The following is an 18,747-nucleotide window of genomic DNA, read 5'->3' as shown; positions in this document are numbered from 1 at the left end:
AGGTGCCACAAGTACTCCTTTTCTTTTTGCGAATACAGAGTAACACGGCTGTTACTCTGAAACCTATTGATTGTGACTTTCGTGCTGTAATTCAGACTATCAATCTAGAGATGCAAAAAGAAAAGGAGTACTTGTGGCACCTGAGAGACTAACCAATTTATTTGAGCATGAGCTTTTGTGAGCTACAGCTCACTTCATCGGATGCATACTGTGGAAACTGCAGCAGACATTATATACACACAGAGATCATGAAACAATACCTCCTCCCACCCCACTGTCCTGCTGGTAATAGGTTATTTAAAGTGATCATCACGTTGGGCCATTTCCAGCACAAATCCAGGTTTTCTCACCCTCCACCCCCCCACGCACACAAACTCACTCTCCTGCTGGTAATAGCCCATCCAAAGTGACAACTCTCTTCACAATGTGCATGATAATCAAGGTGGGCCATTTCCTGCACAAATCCAGGTTCTCTCACCCCCTCACCCCCCTCCAAAAACCACACACACAAACTCACTCTCCTGCTGGTAATAGCTCATCCAAAGTGACCACTCTCCCTACAATGTGCATGATAATCAAGGTGGGCCATGTCCAGCACAAATCCAGGCTTTCTCACCCCCCCCCTTTTTTTTTTTCCCAGGGACACACACACATACACAAACTCACTCTCCTGCTGGCAATAGCTCATCCAAACTGACCACTCTCCAAGTTTAAATCCAAGTTTAACCAGAACGTCGGGGGGGGGGGTAGGAAAAAACAAGGGGAAATAGGCTACCTTGCATAATGACTTAGCCACTCCCAGTCTCTATTTAAGCCTAAATTAATAGTATCCAATTTGCAAATGAATTCCAATTCAGCAGTCTCCCCCAAGTGGGCTGTAGCTCATGAAAGCTTATGCTCAAATAAATTGGTTGGTCTCTAAGGTGCCACAAGTACTCCTTTTCTTTTTGCCTTTAAAAGATGTCCTTAACTATTACTAGGCTTTTGTTCATTTGATTGCTGTGCTTATTAGTGTTTGAGCATTTAAATAGTCCCACTCTTGCTCAGAAATTTAAAAAAATGGGAGGTGAATGGTGGTAATTTCCAAAATAAAAAACAAAATCCATCAATCCAAAACAAAATTGGAAAATAATGTTGCTATATGGGGCAAGAATGTTGCTGCATTGTCGAGAGGAAGAGACAGGAAAAGATTGTTGTTTGTAGTGTTTTTGTAGCCCAGGATATGACAGAGACAAGCTAGGTGAGATAATATCTCTTACTGGACCAGCAGAAAGCTTAAAAGCTTGTCTGTCTCACCAACAGAAGTTGCTCCAATAAAAGATGTTACCCCACCGGCCTTGTCCCTTAGAGTATGTATTAATTACTTATACTAATCAATTTGTTCCATCATGTATTTATCTGTAACACCATTTCCCAGACCTGAAGAGCTCTGTCTAGCCAAAAAGCTTGTCTCTTTCAGCAAAAGACAATGATCCAATAAAAGATATTACCTCACTTACCTTGAATCTGAGGCATAGATTGTGTCAGACTGAAATTTGTATGGGGCTGACGACAGGACAAGAAGCAATGGGCTTAAATTGCAGCAAGGGTGCAACTGTCAGGGTGGTTAAGCACTGGAATAAACTGCTTAAGAAGGTTGTGGAATCTCCATCATTGGAGATTTTTAAGAGCAGGTTAGACAAACACCTGTCAGAAATGGTCTAGACAACACTTAGTCCTGCCAAGAGTGCAGGGGACTAGACTAGATGACCTGTCAAGGTCCCTTCCAGTCCTACGATTCTATGATTACCTTAACCAATATTAGTGCCTACAAGCCTCTCTCTAACGGGCTATGGCCTCACTGTTCTGGTCACTGTACATGCACATACCAAAAACAACAGTCCCTGCCGAAAGGAAGTTATAATCCAAAATGTCTATCGGCATTTCTATTGGCCCACATCATCAGGGACTAAGTGCTCCAGAGACCGGCACTAAGCCCCCGTCTACACTAGAGACATTTGCACCAATGCAACATTACACGCCCCCCAAAAGTGGCCAAGGTGACGCAGGACCAGAGCTGCAGACCCAGCAGGTCTGTGTGCTAACCACAGCACCATGTTGGGGACACTGGGCACTACACTAGGTAGCTCGGGAAGTTCACCGACAAGAACTTCCAGAGCTGTGGACCCACCAACCAGCAGCCATGCTTGCAACAGAAGGCTCCAACGCACATGCGCACAACCTACTACAGCAACCTGCCCAGAGTCCAAATCTGCGCATGCGCACGGCTTCTAATTGCGACCTCTAATTGCGCTCAAGCCGCCGTTCTGACGCTGGCGCATGCGTACGGCCGGCGGTTTGCGCGAGCCTTTCCGTTTCCGGTGCGCGGTTCCGGAAGCCGGCCGGAAGTCGGGGCGTGACGAGCGTCCCAGCGCCAGGAGCGGGCCGCGAGAGCCGGGAGCAGCCCGGGCGGGCCGGCCGAGGAGCCGGGACTCAGCCGCCGCCGCCGCCATGGTGTTCTACTTCACCTCCAGCGGTGAGTCCGCGGCGCCGCCAGCCCCTCCCCCCCCCTCCACCTCTGCCCCCCTCGACCCCATTCCTCTGTGTCCCTCCGGCCCCCCTATCCCCCGCCGGGCCCACATCCCCCCGCCTCGGGCCCCCCCCGACCCCCTTCTCCTGTGTCCCTCCGGCCCCCCACCCCCCGCCTCGGGTCCCCCCCCGACCCCCTTCTCCTGTGTCCCTCCGGCCCCCCACCCCCCGCCTCGGGTCCCCCCCCGACCCCCTTCACCTGTGTCCCTCCGGCCCCCCATCCCCCCGCCTCGGCCCCCCCGACCCCCTTCACCTGTGTCCCTCCGGCCCCCCATCCCCCCGCCTCGGCCCCCCCGACCCCCTTCACCTGTGTCCCTCTGGCCCCCCATCCCCCCGCCTCGGGCCCCCCCGACCCCCTTCACCTGTGTCCCTCTGGCCCCCCATCCCCCCGCCTCGGGTCCCCCCCTCGACCCCCTTCACCTGTGTCCCTTCGGCCCCCCATCCCCCCGCCTCGGGTCCCCCCCTCGACCCCCTTCTCCTGTGTCCCTCCGGCCCCCCATCCCCCCGCCTCGGGTCCCCCCCTCGACCCCCTTCTCCTGTGTCCCTCCGGCCCCCCATCCCCCCACCTCGGGTCCCCCCCTCGACCCCCTTCACCTGTGTCCCTCCGGCCCCCCATCCCCCCGCCTCGGGTCCCCCCCTCGACCCCCTTCACCTGTGTCCCTCCGGGCCCCCCCGACCCCCTTCTCCTGTGTCCCTCCGGCCCCCCCATCCCCCCGCCTTGGGCCCCCCCTGACCCCCTTCACCTGTGTCCCTCAGGCCCCCCCAATCCCCTTCTGTGTCCCTCAGGCCTTCTCAACCCTGCAGCCCCATCCCCCCTCCGACCCACAGCCCTGACTCGGGCCCCCCAATCCCCCGCTGGGCCCCCCCGAACTCCTTCTCCAGTGTCTTGCCGACCTGCCCTGTTGTGTGCTAGCCACTCTCATTGCTTCTACCCGTGGAGAGGCTCTGTCTTCGTCTTCCCTGACTCCTGCTCCTTGGAAAGTGGAAAGGGTGCAGGAATGTTCTACTTCACATCAAGTTCTCTGGCCCCCTGATAACCTCCTTGCGTCTCCTCAGGAGGCCACACCTCACAGTTTGAAAACCTGTGATCTAGGGGATTCCTGTGATGTCATACACTTAAGTCTTAAGTGGCCAGAATTAGAGAGAGAACAATAACCTCCTGGGAGTTATTTAAAACATTGTCCATTGAAACCCAAGTGCATCAGATCATACGAGTTGAAAGGTTCTGCCGCTGGTCATCTACTCCATTCCTGTAGCTTTGTGTCAGGACTGATTTCATTTTCACAAAACCATCCCAGGTCTCTAAAAGTCCCCCAAAGGGGCTGATTCATAGTATGTGAGATATGGTTGATATTACCACCATTGTATGTGCCATATAGGTAAGCAGCCTTTCTTTCCGTGGAGCTCCTCCAGCTGGCTTGGGATCAGACCCCGTGTTTCTGAAGGAGACTTTTCTCTACACTGCTTCCTCCATGTAACTTCTCACCGTGCTGACTTCCATCTTCTGTTTTTCAGAGGCCAGGTCAATGTTGCGTGAAACTCCTCAGTCTTGATGGTTCAGCAGATTTCTCTACTTCCTGTATCTTATTTGTAGCTATCCAGTAAAAATCTGGATTCAGTGTTATATTTACACTGAGACCTAGATACGTTTTTATTTTTATCAATATAAGCTAGATGTTAGTCCCTGTTTACTGTAATTTCTGAGTTTGTAAGCAATTGATAATTTGGCTGGCTCTAAGTACTGTTTATGTTCACACACAGTATGGTTTTTACTCAGTAATCATGGAAACTAACCATGTGTCACCGTGGCCAGTGACCTAGGCTAGCATATAACTTTATTTTTGCTACTAAGGTTGTAACTCTGTTGCCATATGTAAGGGACCACCTAAATGACTGTATAACATGGTTAGGCAGTGGTCCTTCCTCCCAATTTTCTCTACAGTTGGATATCCCAAAGTATATTGCCCCTCTTGTTCCCCTGCCTTGTCGTCAAGTGCGCTGTCCCTTGCTGAGGGAGTTATGGGAGAGCTGCCCAGTTTTTCCCAGAATGGCATGATACAGATGTCTAGGCAGAGTGGTGGGTGTGGACACCCAAGGAGAGAGAGGAATTAGGTAGGATGCTTCAAGAACTTAGGTTTCAGAGTAGCAGCCGTGTTAGTCTGTATTCGCAAAAAGAAAAGGGGTACTAGTGGCACCTTAGAGATAAATAAATTGGTTAGTCTCTAAGGTGCCACTAGTACTCCTTTTCTTTTTTCAAGAACTTAGGTGACTTGTCCAAGGCCACAAAGGGAGTCAGCATAAGAGCTGTGAATTTCTGACTCCCAGTCCTATGCTGAGATGATAGGATTGCACCCTACTTTTTTTTATATAAAGCTAAAGTGAGCCTGAACCTCATGAAGTGTCTTGCCCCGAGGACTGTCATACTGCTGACTAGTCTTCCAAGGGAATTGGTGGAAACTTAGTTCTTTGTTCTCTATGACTTTTTAAAGTGACTCAATCTTGCTCTGGCCCCGGGAAGGGAATGGGATGGATTAGATGTTCGGAGATATAGATCAGGGGTTCTCAAACCAGGGGTCAGGACCCTTCAGGGGGTCACGAGGTTATTACATGGGGGGGGTCATGAGCTGTCAACCTCCACCCCAAACTCTGCTTTGCCTCCAGCATTTATAATGGTGCTAAATATATAAAAAGTGTTTTTAATTTATAAGGGGGGGTCGCACTCAGAGGCTTTCTGTGTGAAAGGGGTCACCAGTAAAAAAAAAAAGTTTGAGAGCCACTGACATAGATGGTGTATTTGTCAGTACCTCTGTGCACAGTTTTGTCTGAAACGCCTTTTGATGTGTCCTCTTTCTATCCCTCAGTTGTCCCCTCCGTTTACACAATTTACATGGGAAAAGATAAATATGAAAGTAAGTATATGAAAATACTTGGCAAGGCTTGATAGGTTGGGGTTTGCTTTTTTTGCCTTTTTAACCTTGTTTTTTAATTTTTCTGTTTGATTTTACTGCGTTGATAGAAGGCAGATTTTTCATGATAGCTGCTTTGCAAATCATGCTATACAGTAACTTCTTATGCAGTCTATAGCATTACTTTGTACCATTGTCTGGGACTGGTGAGAGGGGAAGTTGTGTGTGGGCTTGATCTGAAGTCAGTGGGCACTCTGGACTTTTTGTCAGGCTATAAAATGGTCAAGAAAACAATGGTAGAAGCCTAGTATGGTTTGACAGCACTTTATTTGTTTAGTTTAATTGTTCCCTGCATAATTGGTCAGTTTTTTCCCATCTTGAGTTAGTGTTCTTCAAATTATGTTTTCTGTTGCTGTGTCCTCTTCCAACAAACCAGGGTACAGTCCTGCTTTATTTCATGTCACTGCTTGCCATTCAGTACTTAAGGCAAAACCAAAATTAGCACTTCAATTGAAGAGAGTTGGTGCTTTTATCTTGGGAATTGCTCTCTTGAAAATCTCCTACATAGGATAGTTATGCAAAGATCAGTGTCTCCCAATAAAAAAAATCCCTGAGACTGGAGTGGAGGAAAAGGGGGAGAACTTAGAACTGTTCAGAGTTTTGGCCTTCGCACCTTTGTGCCCGAGAGCACTGTGTGTTTCAGGCCTTATTTGGGGATCCATCACACTCACTCTCCAGGTGCCATATTGTAGTGCAAACACTCTTGATATTAAGGCCCTTTAGCTTTTAAAAAGTAACTAGTGGTGTGTCAAAATGAGTTCAGGACCCTAACTCAAGCAATCATTTCCCCTCATTGCCGGTCTCCCAATGGGCCGTTTCATAGAATCATAGAATATCAGGGTTGGAAGGGACCCCTGAAGGTCATCTAGTCCAACCCCCTGCTCGAAGCAGGACCAATTCCCGTTTGGCTGGCTGCTGGGGGAGGTATCCTTCTTTGCTCAGTATTCTTTTTTTAATGCCTGCAGATGAAGACCTGATAAAATATGGCTGGCCTGAAGATATTTGGTAGGTACTGAAAAGAGCCATGTAAGTCCTTTATGCTTGTGAAATGAAATGCCCTTCATAGTGAACTTCAGTGAGAGGCTCTTCTGGCTACTATAGGTGCTATTCAGAATATAAACTAGTTTAAACACAGTCACAGAGGGCTGTTATAGAGTAGCACCTAGAGGTCCCAACTGAGGCTGGGGACACGCTGTGTTAGGTACTTTCTCACACACATGGTAAGAGCTGGTCCCTGCCCCCCAAAGCATTTGTCATAGAATCATAGAGTTGGAAGGGACCTCAGGAGGTCATCTAGTTCAACCCCCTGCTCAAAGCAGGACCAATCCCCAATTTTTGCCCCATATCCCTAAACGGCCCCCTCAAGGATTGAACTCACAACCCTGGGTTTAGCAGGCCAAAGCTCAAACCACTGAGCTATCCACATGGCTTGTGTGCACATGGAATAGGTGTGCCCACACATGGAGCTATTCAGGAATAGGTCCATTTTGGTCAATTTCACAGTCATAGGATTTAAAAAATTGTAAATTTCATGATTTCAGCTATTTAAATCTGAAATGTCACAGTGTTGTAATTGTAGAGGTCCTGACTCAAAAAGGAATTGTGGGGGAGGGGGGGGTCACAAGGTTATTGTAGGGGAGGTTGCAGTACTGCTATTCTTACTTCAGCGCTGCTGCTGGAGGGGCGTTGCCTTCAAAGCTGGGGGCCCGGCCAACAGCTGCTGCTCTCCGGCTGCCCAGCTCTGAAGTCAGCACAGAAGTAAGGGTGGCAATACCATGACCTGCCTAAAATAACCTTGCAACCCCCCTACAACTCCCTTTTGGGTCAGGACCCCCAATTTGAGAAACGCTGGTTTCCCCCATGAAATCTATATAATGTAGTATACAAGCACATAAAATACCAGATTTCGTGGGCGGAGACCAGATTTCATGGTTCGTGATGTGTTTTTCATGGCCAAGACTTTGGTAGGGCCTTAGTGATAGGGGAGACGGGCACAGAGGTGAAATAACATGTCCCAGGTCACATGGCAGATCAGCAACAGTGATGGGAATAGAACCGAGGTCTCCTGACCCCCAGATCAGTATCCTCTATGCAGGAGCATGCTGGGTCTCCAACCCAATCCCTTTGTCTGATTTCTTCTTGTACATGTATATACACAATGTCACCATCATGTCTACTGTATACACACGCTGCCTGGCAGAGTGAAATATTCCCTGTCTTCTTGTCTCAGCTCTTGCCTTTGTTCTGGCTCCATGAGTTGAGCTTGAACGACTCTCAGAATCATGAGAGGCAAAAGCTGTGCGTAACCTAAGCAGACCTAACTGGTCGCATGCACAGGGGTGGCTGTGGGCACTGCTCTCTACCACGCATGTTGACATAGTTTTGGTCCCCCTACATGGAAAAGGAAATACTCAGAGAGGGCAGTTAGGACAACTCACTGTTAGCTGCAAATATACTATCGATTGCTGTTTGTGTTAATCCTTGCCAAATTTTCTATGTTGGCAGTGGCCAAATTTGCTTGGGGCCTTATAAAGCTGTTAGATGATAAATGGAATGGGCCAGTTGTTTCAGTAGACAGGTTTCCACATACAAACCCCATCATCTTAATTGATACTTGCTTCCTTGTTAGCCATTTCAGTTGAGAGGCTAACAATTGAGTGGGCCACATAGACTGTCCTCCCTTCTCATTCCTAGAGATGGTCTTTTTGGGGGTGGACTGAGGCATATTGGTGGAGCTAGTGTGTAAGAAGTGTGCCCTGCCTCTGCTTTTCTTGCACCAGCTCTGCAAATTGAGAATGTAAGACTCTGGGAGTATGTATACCCTGCCATAAAACACCTGCGGTTGGCCTGTATCAGCTGTCTTGGGCTTGTGGGGCTTGGACTGCAGGGTTATAAAATTGCAGTGTAGCATTGCCGGGCTCCAGAGCCTAGGCTCCTGCCTGAGCCCGGACATCTACACTGAAATTTTATAACCCGGGCACCCAAGTTCCATGAGCCCAAGTCAGCTGACATGGGCCACCTGTGAGTGTTTTATTGCAATATAGACATACCCTATGATGGGAGATCCTTGGGTCTTGTTATGGTAACCGTCACTTTTAATAACATGCTTTGCTATAGTGATATACTAATTTGTTTCTCTCATATCATTAGTTAGTTAGAAAGCCATTCTATGCATCCGATGAAGTGAGCTGTAGCTCACGAAAGCTTATGTTCTAATAAATTTGTTAGTCTCCAAGGTGCCACAAGTACTCCTTTTCTTTTTTTAGAAAGGGTAGACATCTGTCATTTCCCTAGGAATCACTAGAGGGAGCAAATCGCAATATCTTATTCATAAGATCTTTCTGTTAATGTCTAAATATATTATGTTTCAAAGAAAATATTTAGCTTTTCAATTTCCTCCTCTTACAGGTGGGTGAATATTTGCTCAAAGATTGAAACACCTGATAAGGTGTAACAATTCCCTTGCATGCTGTCAAATATGCATGTTCAGAATTTATTTTAATGCTTTTACCTATGGGACTCCTAGTCTGTTATGGCAAGCTGTATTGTAGCATTTATTTCAGAGCAAGAGACCCTCTGCTAAATGTGCCTTTTTATTCTGTAGGTTTCATGTGGATAAGCTCTCCTCTGCACACGTGTACCTCCGATTACACAAGGTAATCACAGAATCCTGGTGCAGTTAAACAAATATGTACTGATATAACAGTGACCTGCAAAGGATTGCTTAAAAATTGGGTTTGTATCCTCTCATTTCCAGAAAATATTTTTTCAGGAGTTGGCTTTCTCTGCTTATTTTGAACCCTCAAACTTTCAGGAATGTTAAGTCTAGTTCTCCCTGGTTTAGGAGGGTTTGTTGCCTCCAATATTTATTGAGATTATACACCTAAATGTGGGGGATTTGTGTTCTGATGATGCGCATAATATGCTAGGCGTTATTCACACACATAGGAAGTCACGATACCTGCCCTGAAGATCTTACAATCTGAGGCTTGAACTATGAACTCTGAATGCATAGACCCACCTGCTCACAACATGGAGCCTCTGATGTTAATGGCGGTCTGCAAGGGCGCAGGTGTGTAGCAGAACTTGGGCATCTGTTAGTATGCAATCTAGGAAGGGCAGGGGAAACGGTGCAACCAAACTATAGGACAAAGCTGGAAGTCTCCTCATCTGAGTACAGCGCCTGATCAATGTTCCCTCTAATTTTTTCCATCCATGTGCAGAATGAATTTTGTTATGTGCACTAATATCGAGGTGATGTGCGCCACCAGTAGAAACAAAAAACCTCACTATAATATATATTTTTAAAAAGTTACCATAGGGATAATTACTCCAGTCAGGACAGGTTAAGCATTTTAGAACTCACTGCTCAAAGAATTAAATTTAAGCATAAAAGAGAAATAAAACCACAAATAACAGCACTTTGAAAGAATAAAATTACCAAGAATATATGTGCATTGCAGGAAGTACCAAGAAGTAACAACAGTAACACAAGTACGTGTTGGGAGATGTGTGTGTGCGTGCTTGTGCATCAGTACCCCCTTCTCTCTCCTGCCTTTGCCGTGCTCTGCACAGCAAGCAGGAGGGTCCCAGGAGCAGCTCGCCAGGGGCTCCAAGGCAGAGGGCAGGAGCAACATGACTGCAGAGCAGCAGGGGGAGGGCGCCTGAACACACACCCCCGGATGTGCACGGTACCTGATTCACTCCTGGGTGACCGTGCAGCTTTGAGGGAACACAGCTCCTGGCTCTGCCATGGATTTGTGAGACCTAGAATGATTAGTCCTATCTCTACCTCATTCCCCTTTCAGTAAAATGGGGCTAATACCTCTGAGGGGTATAGAGGCAAAACTGTTTGTAAAGTGGTTTGAAATCCTTGGCTGGTAGGTGCTATAGAAGCGTAAAGTATTATAAGCTGTGTGTGTAATGCAGGGGCTCATACCTCTGTTTGCATAGCATGGTCCAAGTGCACTGTTGGTGTGGTGTTTATTCTGTGTTCATAAGTCCCATATTGCTCCCTCAAATGGCACAGTAAACCACTCACGTTTCATTGGTCTGTTTTAGGGGCAAACAGTGGATGATATTCCCAAAGAAGTTTTGATAGACTGCGCCCATCTAGTGAAGGCCAATAGCATTCAAGGTAACATTTACTATTGAAATTGGCAAGTCTCCTATGGAGGTTAAGGGACTGTGTACGGGGCCGGGGGAGTGTGTCTGTGGGGGTGTCTATTCCATCCCAAATTCCTGAAATTTCTTGTTTTTGACATCAGAATAATGTGAAGTTTAAGTACACTTCATAGATTGTTGTTTTCATGGGAAGCAGATGTCACTTGCAACAGCTGGTGCTGCTGCTGATATTTTCATACTGAAACTTTAATCTCCTGATTCCTGATGGTGCCTCTAAGCCAAAAGGGGTCTTGCAATTTTCCCTCTAATACCCACTTGAGGCCCTCTTTGTAGCAGGCAGCCTTCTGGCAAAGCCAGACTCCATCTGGAGTTAGTTAACACTTTTTTGGCCCTTGCTGCCATGGAACGCGATATAGCAAAGTCCTTCTGTTCCATTGCAACGCTGTTACTTCAGATAGGAGGAAGAGGACAGATCCTTACAAATGTTACTGACTGGAAGCTATGTAACACAGCATGACTCTGGCTGATTGTGGAGACTGCTCATCAGAAGGTTTGGGGTAGGGACGGAGAATAGAAATATTTCCCACTTCTGAGCCGTTGATACAAGAACTCTCCTTTCTCCCCTTACTGCTCTGTAGGCTGCAAAATGAACAACATCAACGTGGTGTATACGCCGTGGACCAACCTGAAGAAAACGGCTGACATGGATGTGGGACAGATAGGGTTTCACAGACAAAAGGATGTAAGTGGTTGCTATGCAGCTGCAAAGAAACCCACCAGCTGACTGCAGTACCTTCCTTCTCCATCATACTGCCATATTGAGAGTGAGCATACTGAGTCTCACACAGGGGCTCTAAATCAGGGGAAACTACTGTGGTCCAGGGGCATGGGGGAAAAATCCCAGCAGTTTTTTGGTGGGCTAAACTAAGTTTCCACTTGGGTATCGGAATATAGTAAAGCAGCAGTTCTCAAACTGTGGGTCAGGACCCCATTTTAATGGGGTTGTCAGGGCTGGCTTTGACTTGCTGGGGCCCGGCGCCAAAGCCTGAGCCCCACCACCCGAAGCTCGAGGGCTTCAGTCCTGGGCAGCAGGGCTCAGGTTAGAGGCCCCCTGCCTGGAGCTGAAGCCATTGGGCTTTGACTTTAGCCACCTGGAGCAGTGGGGCTAGGATGGGCTCAGGCTTTGGTCCCCCATCCTGGGGTCAGGTAGTAATTTTTGTTGTCCGAAAGGAGTTGTGGTGTAATGAAGTTTGAGAACTCCTGTAGTAAAGTAAAACCACTACAACAAATGGAAGGCACAAGTTACAACAGGGATACAGAGCTGAGTAATTCGTTATGGTCAGTATAAAATATTGCCAGTATACAACCAAGTGTCAGATACACTTTCTGCTTGAATTTCCACCTACGCTTGGATTATCGTCTGCAGTAAGATTGAAGCCCCTCTGGCCTGGTAACACCATAATCGCAGCTGGTTTGCTTCTGACTGGTAACATTTGTAATAGGTGACCCCTATCTTCTGGAAGTGGGAAGTCTTGAAAATCAGGCTTCATCAGATCCTCTTTCCTGTAAAATCTGGGTTTTTTCATAATTTTCAATGTTGAAGAAACTTCCAGACTTAAAGCATGAATCTAGTTGTCACTTTCAAAATTGCTGACCGTCAGACTTGCGTTCAGAGAAGAGTTCTCTCTTAGCACTCAGGTGAGCATCCTGCCAGGAAATCATAAAGACTGACTTCCAGAGCACTAGAACGGTGTGTGTAAAAGAGCTAGGTTGTCAGGGGAGAGAAGGAAAGATCATCTAGCGGTAAAGGCCCGGGTCTTGGATCTGAGTCCGCCTCTCACCCTTCCACAGATTTCCTCTGTGACTTTGGGGAAGCCATTTAATCTCTTGGGGCCCTGATCCAAAGCCCTTTGAAGTCAATGGACTCGCATGGACTTCAACAGATTTTGACTCAGGCTGTTGGTGCTTGATTTTCCAGTCTTGAGAATTGGGATTGTACCTTTCTGGGTGTGTTAAGACTTTTGACTGTAAACTAGTTTGAGATCCTTGGGTGGCAGGTTCTGTAGAAGTGTAAAGTGCTTGTTAAAACACACATCGGTACTGAGGTACCCTGGGTTGAAGACAGTGGTCCACAGAATGGGCCCAACACACTCAGCAGCATGAGCTTCCCTTGCCAGCATGCTCAGCCCATGTCCACTGAAACTCACTTCAGGGTTGGGTGGATAACCATTCTGCATGATTCAGTCAATCCTGGGCCCCTCTGCTGAGACTGCAGCCAAGAAAACCCATTAGTGATAGTTGTGATGGTAGTTTGTGTTCTTGTGCCCGTCGGAGATTGTACTGAGTTCCCAGCTCTTTTCACACAGGCCACTGAACAGCACCAGATGGCCATGACTTTCCATCTGTTTAAATGAGATTCAGGAGCCAAATGTAGAGGAGAAAATGCTCCTTTTCTTGTAATTTACCTCACTGTGTGGAAAGTCTTTCTCAGTGAAATGCAAGGTGGAAGCGTTTTTTCGTAAGGATTATAGTTCTTTCCATCCCAAAGGTGAGAACAGTGACAGTGGAGAAGAAGGTAAATGAGATACTGAACAGGCTAGAGAAGACCAAAGTGGAGCGGTTCCCTGACCTAGCTGCTGAGAAGGAAGCCCGGGACAGAGAGGAGAGGAATGAGAAAAAAGCCCAGATCCAAGAGATGAAACGGAAAGAGAAGGAGGAAATGAAGAAAAAGAAAGAAATGGAAGATCTCAGGTGAGTAATGGCTGTGACTAACTCTGTGAGTATTTCCTATCAGTGGTGGGAGCAAGACTTTGATCAGGGCATGTCGTGGTTCCTGCTGAATCAGTCGTACTCTGTTCTGTCTTAGACTGGTACAGTCTTAAGAAATAGTATTTGCTGTACCTGGCAACCCTTTCTTTGCCTTTGTCTTGAGAATTAGATGTATTCACCCAATTCACTTACTAGAAACTGGAGTGAGGAATAGTTCGCAGAGCTGGGAGTCAGGACTCCTGGGTTCTTTTCCCACCTGTGCCACCAACTTGCTGTATGAACTTGGACAAGTCACTGAACTCTGTGAAATGGGTAGAATTGCCTGCTATATCTATAAAGCACTGAATTGCTCTAGTGAAAATCAAAGCCTGTGTAGTGCTTGTCAAGCTTCAAAGCACTTCACAAATAGTGATTTTAAAAACACAAATTAATCCTATTGTACATGAAAGGCATTATGTACGCCTGTAAATGCACTGTGATGAACAGCTGCACGTGTTGATCTTCCAATCTGACAGCAGACAGGCAGAAAACATTTGTGACCATGTTGGTCCTTGAGAAAAGAGTAGATAAGGTAGATCTGTTAACCCCCTGACTACCAAACAAACCTGGACGCACATGAGTGTGTCTGACCCTATGACTGCTTTGTACATATAAAATGTTACAATAAATAGTAAGTAATTTAGATGGTCATGAGGCTGGAATTTGGGGAGCCTAGATCCCACAGCTCCTGTTGGTGCACTCAGTAATTCAAAGGAGCAATAACTTACAGCCCCAACACAGAGGCATCTGAGTCCCAGTTCAATTTCTGAAGGCAAGAGGAGTGCTGGTGGGGACGTTGGATTACAGCTCACACCATCTCTCACCTATGAGCTGCTTTAGCCATCCACAAGCCACTTTTATAATAATCCTCAAGCGAAGAGGGTTTTATAACCCCTTATTAGTTATCTCGATGGTAGTGTATCTGGACAAAGCTGTGAAGAATGAATGTTGTAGAAAACCCATGCACTGGCTCCTAGTCGATGGACTATGGTGACCTCTTCTATCTCTGACTTAAGTGTTTTTTGTGCCAAGGTATCTTTGCTCCCCACAGTACACTGATTCTTCAGTTAGGGACGGAGTATGTTCTTCGGAAGACAAGCTAATGTTGAGATCTGATGTGTTTGAATTCCCTCTGAAGAATGGGAGGGCTAATCTTGTCGGCACTCTGCCCTGTTTCATAATGTACATTTAAAAATGCATCTTGCTACATAATTTCTCTTCCCTTACAGGAGCTACTCTTCACTAATGAAGTCTGAGAACATGTCTTCCAACCAGGTATGTTCAGGCTGGCACCTGTGAAGACCTTGCTTCCAGAGCCTGAATAAGAATCAGAGTAGGGTATGAGGATACAGATGTGAAAGCAAGTTTCAGCCCAGTAGCTGCATGTGGTGAATTGTTCCACACGTTATCCCCCTCTTACCGTTGGAGTTACAGAACAAAATCCAAGGAGAGGGGAAGTGCATGATTACAGGGAAAGGGAGTCTCCTTCCTGCAATGTCCTCCAGAGATATTAAACGGGACAAGGATGCATCCGCTCCTTTCTTTTCTCTCCAGTCTCCCACTCTGCTGCTCTGAATTCCCTTTGGTTGCGTACAGAGCCTCTTGTCAGTAGGGATGAGATGTTTTGTGTGGGAAGGATGACTGTGCTATGGTGGGACAGCCACCAAAAGGAGAGTAAGAATTTTAAGTGAAATTCTGTTTGTCCTTTTGCCTGTTTAGTCCAGTGTCTGGTTTGTCTTGGGGCTGGTGGAATCACCTATCTTCGTACTACTCTGTGACTAAAGGTGTACATAGTCCTTAAACCAAGGGTGTCTCACTTGTCCCTGAGGAGTAGGCAATTTAAAGGCCAACTGAAGCCAAGACATGGGACAGTAGACCAGGAGAGGAAGGGCCAGGAGACTATAGAGAGGCAGCTGAGATTACTTGAAGAGGTGGATTTAAAGGAGGAGAGAAGGCAGCATCTTGTGTTAGGAGCCGCATGCTAGGAGACAGAGCTGGGAGTCGGAGCAGTGAGACAATGACTGAGATGACCACGGGCAAACATAAGGAAAATGGGTGCTGAGAGATGAATGGGAGCTGGGTTACATAAGGAGCTAAACTGAGTGAGGAAGGCATCGTTTCCCTTGTGCGTACTAGGGCTCTTGCATCCCTTTGCTTTGTGCCTGGTGTCCTTTCTCTGAAAGCAAGTACTCTCACATTCTGTTGCATTGGTGATATCTCCAGGCAAACGAGGAGCTCAGAGTGCCTCTCACAAATTTTAATTTAAAATGTGTTCACCCATCACATCCCCAGAGGCTCAGCAGCTGCTTGAGATAGGTTTATGGTTTTCATGGGGTGGTTTTTTGTTTTTTTGGGGGGGAGGGGTGACTCTTCTGGCTGGTTTCCAGATCACAGATGACCGTGATAGAGTAAAAAGAACTATGCGGTTTAAGCAGCGGCTCCTCCTGCTATGCATGTGCAAGCTGTGTCTGGTTAGTGACATGCCATATGAGGAAATGTAAAGGAAATGCCCATGTATGGGGTCATCAGCCCTCTCTGTGTCTAAGCTACATGTGTTGTCAGACTGGTGCCTTTATGCTGGAGTCAGATCAAGTTAAGGTCACAAAGGGCTGATACACAGGAGTGCTGGCAAGAGACTGAGCTCCACTTCATGGCACGAGTCGCATGATATAGGTAAAGGTTACTGAAGTAACCAGGTCAAGGGTTATCCGAGCTTAATCACCAGCCCCTGCCTCCCAGGGTTACACATGGATGGATGACCTGCTGTACTAGGAACGTGTGGCGCTCATTTACTGGATGGCTAGCAAGCGTTGCAGATTTTATATTTCATCTGTAGTTGTACAGTTGGCTGGTTGGGTCCCAGGCTTTGAGTTAGAGGGGAAATCTCTCAGTGGGGCATACTTCTTGAATGAATAGGAGAATACTAGTATTCAACATGTGAAATGTTAGCAGCTACATCCAAAGGACCTAGCTTTGGGATTTGTTAGTTTCAGAACTTTGACCATGAGCCTGTTGAGTAAACTGAGGCTGATTTTGTGGCCTATGTATGGAAACCAGAAAAAACTCCGCCACTTCCTTAAACGATGGGAGAGACGGCTGACTACACCAGCAGCTTTGTCTGAGCGTCTGCAGACTGCCTAAGATTTCTAAAGGTATCTGCACCTCCATTTGAAATTTTTTAGGGGTCAGCAAATGAAGAAAGTGTAGTCCAGTGGCTTTCAACTTATCTCGCCAGTGTTAAACTTCCATTTTAAAAAGGTATCTCAATAATTCCCTTCTTTCTTTCTCCACAGGATGGCAATGATTCAGATGACTTCATGTGAATTGGGCACTCTCTTTTCTGAATCATGAGATGGACTCTGTCTTAATTTTTCACCCTCAATAAGATGCCAAAAAACCAAATTCTGACTTCAGTTTCAGGCCCTGTTTGAACCTTCACTGGCAATATCTGACCAGATCTGTGCCATGTATCTCCTAAAGACAGTATCTTAACTGTGTGTGTGTGAGTGTGAGAGAAGGGGGGGGGTGGAGCATACGTTCTGGATCTACAAGGATCTTGATATATTTATTTTGAGGGAGGGGCTCTTAATGTGAGCTACAGGAGTGTTGTGCTGCCTTAGTGAATTGGCAATAGACTTATTTAAAAAATGTTTCCATTACTGTAATGTCTCCCTGGTATAAATTCAAGCCTGAAATCAGAATTGCTGGCCTGAGGACTCTGCTCCCCTCTTGCTGAGTGATTCTTGTTGATGGGATGTGTGTGTTCATCAAAACCAGGGGATCCCTATAAACCAGGGGTGCCTGTATTTGGCCCAGCTGATGGGCAGATTGAAAATCCGCCTGGAGCCAGAGAGCTCCACCTATCTTGTAAATGTAGCAAAGCGTAGCTGCCCTCGTTTTAATATGGAGCTGCCGCCTCTGGAGACGAGTCTTGGCCTGCATAGCAGCCTGACCATTCTGAGTGAGGTGGAGCAATGCATGCTGGGGGTGTGGTGTTAGAGGCTGCACACCTGTAGATAAGGATAGTCCTAAATTGGACTGGGCTACACGCATGGCTCCGCTCTTCTAAAGGATTAACTTTGCAAATAAAGAGTGTTGGCGTTTGAAAAGCCCGTAAGCCGACTCAGAACACTTAACTAAGTAACTCGTGATGTGATGTGGATAATAGTACATTCAAAATGATGGTGGTAACTATCGCAACGTGTATATATGTTAGAATTAAAATCATAACAGCTGTTAAAGCATGTTGCTGTTGGGGGTCCTCTGTTCACAGTGTTGTGTGGACTCAAAACATGGGATTATAGCTGGGGGAGGAACATGAGGGAGGGCTCGCGTATGAGTAGTTGTGGAGATAGGGTAAGCGGGGGAGGGGGGCACCCTGATATTAGCCCCCCCTCCCCCCCCACAGCAAGCAGGAGGCTCCTGGGAGCAGCTCTGAGGCAGAGGGCAGGAGCAGCACATGGCAGGGTGGGAGGGAGAGCTGAGCTGCACGCAATTGATACCCTGCTGGGCGGCTGCCGCACAGGGAACTTAAGGGAGCGGGGAGCTGATGGGGGGGGCTGCTGCTCCACCCTGGTTCCAAGCACCCCCCCCGGGCTTGCTCCACCCTGGTTCCAAGCCCCCCCCGGGCTTGCGCCAACAGGCTGCTCCTCCTGAAAGCAGTGGACAAAGCAGGCGGCTTCCAAACAGTGTTATAAGGGAGCATTGCGCAACTTTAAACGAGCATGTTCCCTAATTGATCAGCAACGAAACAATGTTAACCAGGATCTATGTGTCTCAGCTGAATGTTGTACAGGTCTGAAAAAGCGCTGTGAGTATCCTCTCTTGCTACAGTGGGGGAAGAGCAGTTTAAATGCACAAAGAGATCCAGTGTCTGCCCCCCTCTGAAGATCCGAATCCTCTCCTGGCCCCCACTGCTGCTGTTTTATCCCCCTTAGTCATGCCCCAGTGCAGCCTCCACCTCTGCCAGGGAAGCAGGTGATCTAGAGGAGTAGAAAGTGAGCTCTCTCTGGAGACTCCAGGATAGCAATTCTATTAATCCTGCAGTGTTGTCTCCAGGGGTTGATGTGACTGTGAACCCCACAGTCAGGCTGGGCCCTGTTGTGTTTGGTGCTTTTCACCTGTGCAGAGGGGCCAGTGATTTGAGTAGGTCCCGGGACTACATTCTCCTCCTGCGAGGCGACCCTATCTGATCAGGGGTCAGGTATGCTGATGGGGCTGGGTGGGAGCAGTTTGCACAGCATCAGCCAGGCTAGTCTCTGTTTCTCTCCAACATCTGTCC

The 18,747-nt window shown here is 47.3% G+C and overlaps 1 protein-coding gene across 1 annotated transcript; it reads left to right on the top strand.

The window, feature by feature from the left end:
* The first annotated feature begins 2,371 nt into the window (after nucleotides 1-2,371).
* CCDC25 (coiled-coil domain containing 25) lies at nucleotides 2,372-17,710 on the top strand. The gene is made up of 9 exons (XM_077812306.1): nucleotides 2,372-2,515; nucleotides 5,430-5,477; nucleotides 6,500-6,539; nucleotides 9,139-9,190; nucleotides 10,596-10,671; nucleotides 11,297-11,400; nucleotides 13,207-13,409; nucleotides 14,696-14,741; nucleotides 16,760-17,710. The coding sequence occupies exons 1-9, from the start codon at nucleotides 2,491-2,493 to the stop codon at nucleotides 16,787-16,789; spliced, it is 624 nt and encodes a 207-aa protein (XP_077668432.1). The 5' UTR covers nucleotides 2,372-2,490; the 3' UTR covers nucleotides 16,790-17,710.
* The last annotated feature ends 1,037 nt before the right edge of the window (nucleotides 17,711-18,747 follow it).

Source organism: Eretmochelys imbricata, chromosome 3 (assembly GCF_965152235.1).
Source record: "Eretmochelys imbricata isolate rEreImb1 chromosome 3, rEreImb1.hap1, whole genome shotgun sequence".
Classification (NCBI taxonomy): Eukaryota; Metazoa; Chordata; order Testudines; family Cheloniidae; genus Eretmochelys; species Eretmochelys imbricata.
The sequence above is the reverse complement of the archived record's forward strand: the minus strand, read 5'-3'. Positions and strand labels throughout refer to the sequence as shown.

Excerpts from the sequence above, each read along its gene's own strand:
- CCDC25 (XM_077812306.1), top strand. The coding sequence starts at position 2,491 with ATGGTGTTCTACTTCACCTCCAGCG. Across the intron at positions 6,540-9,138 it reads GGCTGGCCTGAAGATATTTG|GTTTCATGTGGATAAGCTCT; the intron begins GTAGGTACTGAA and ends TTTATTCTGTAG. Across the intron at positions 13,410-14,695 it reads AAAGAAATGGAAGATCTCAG|GAGCTACTCTTCACTAATGA; the intron begins GTGAGTAATGGC and ends CTTCCCTTACAG.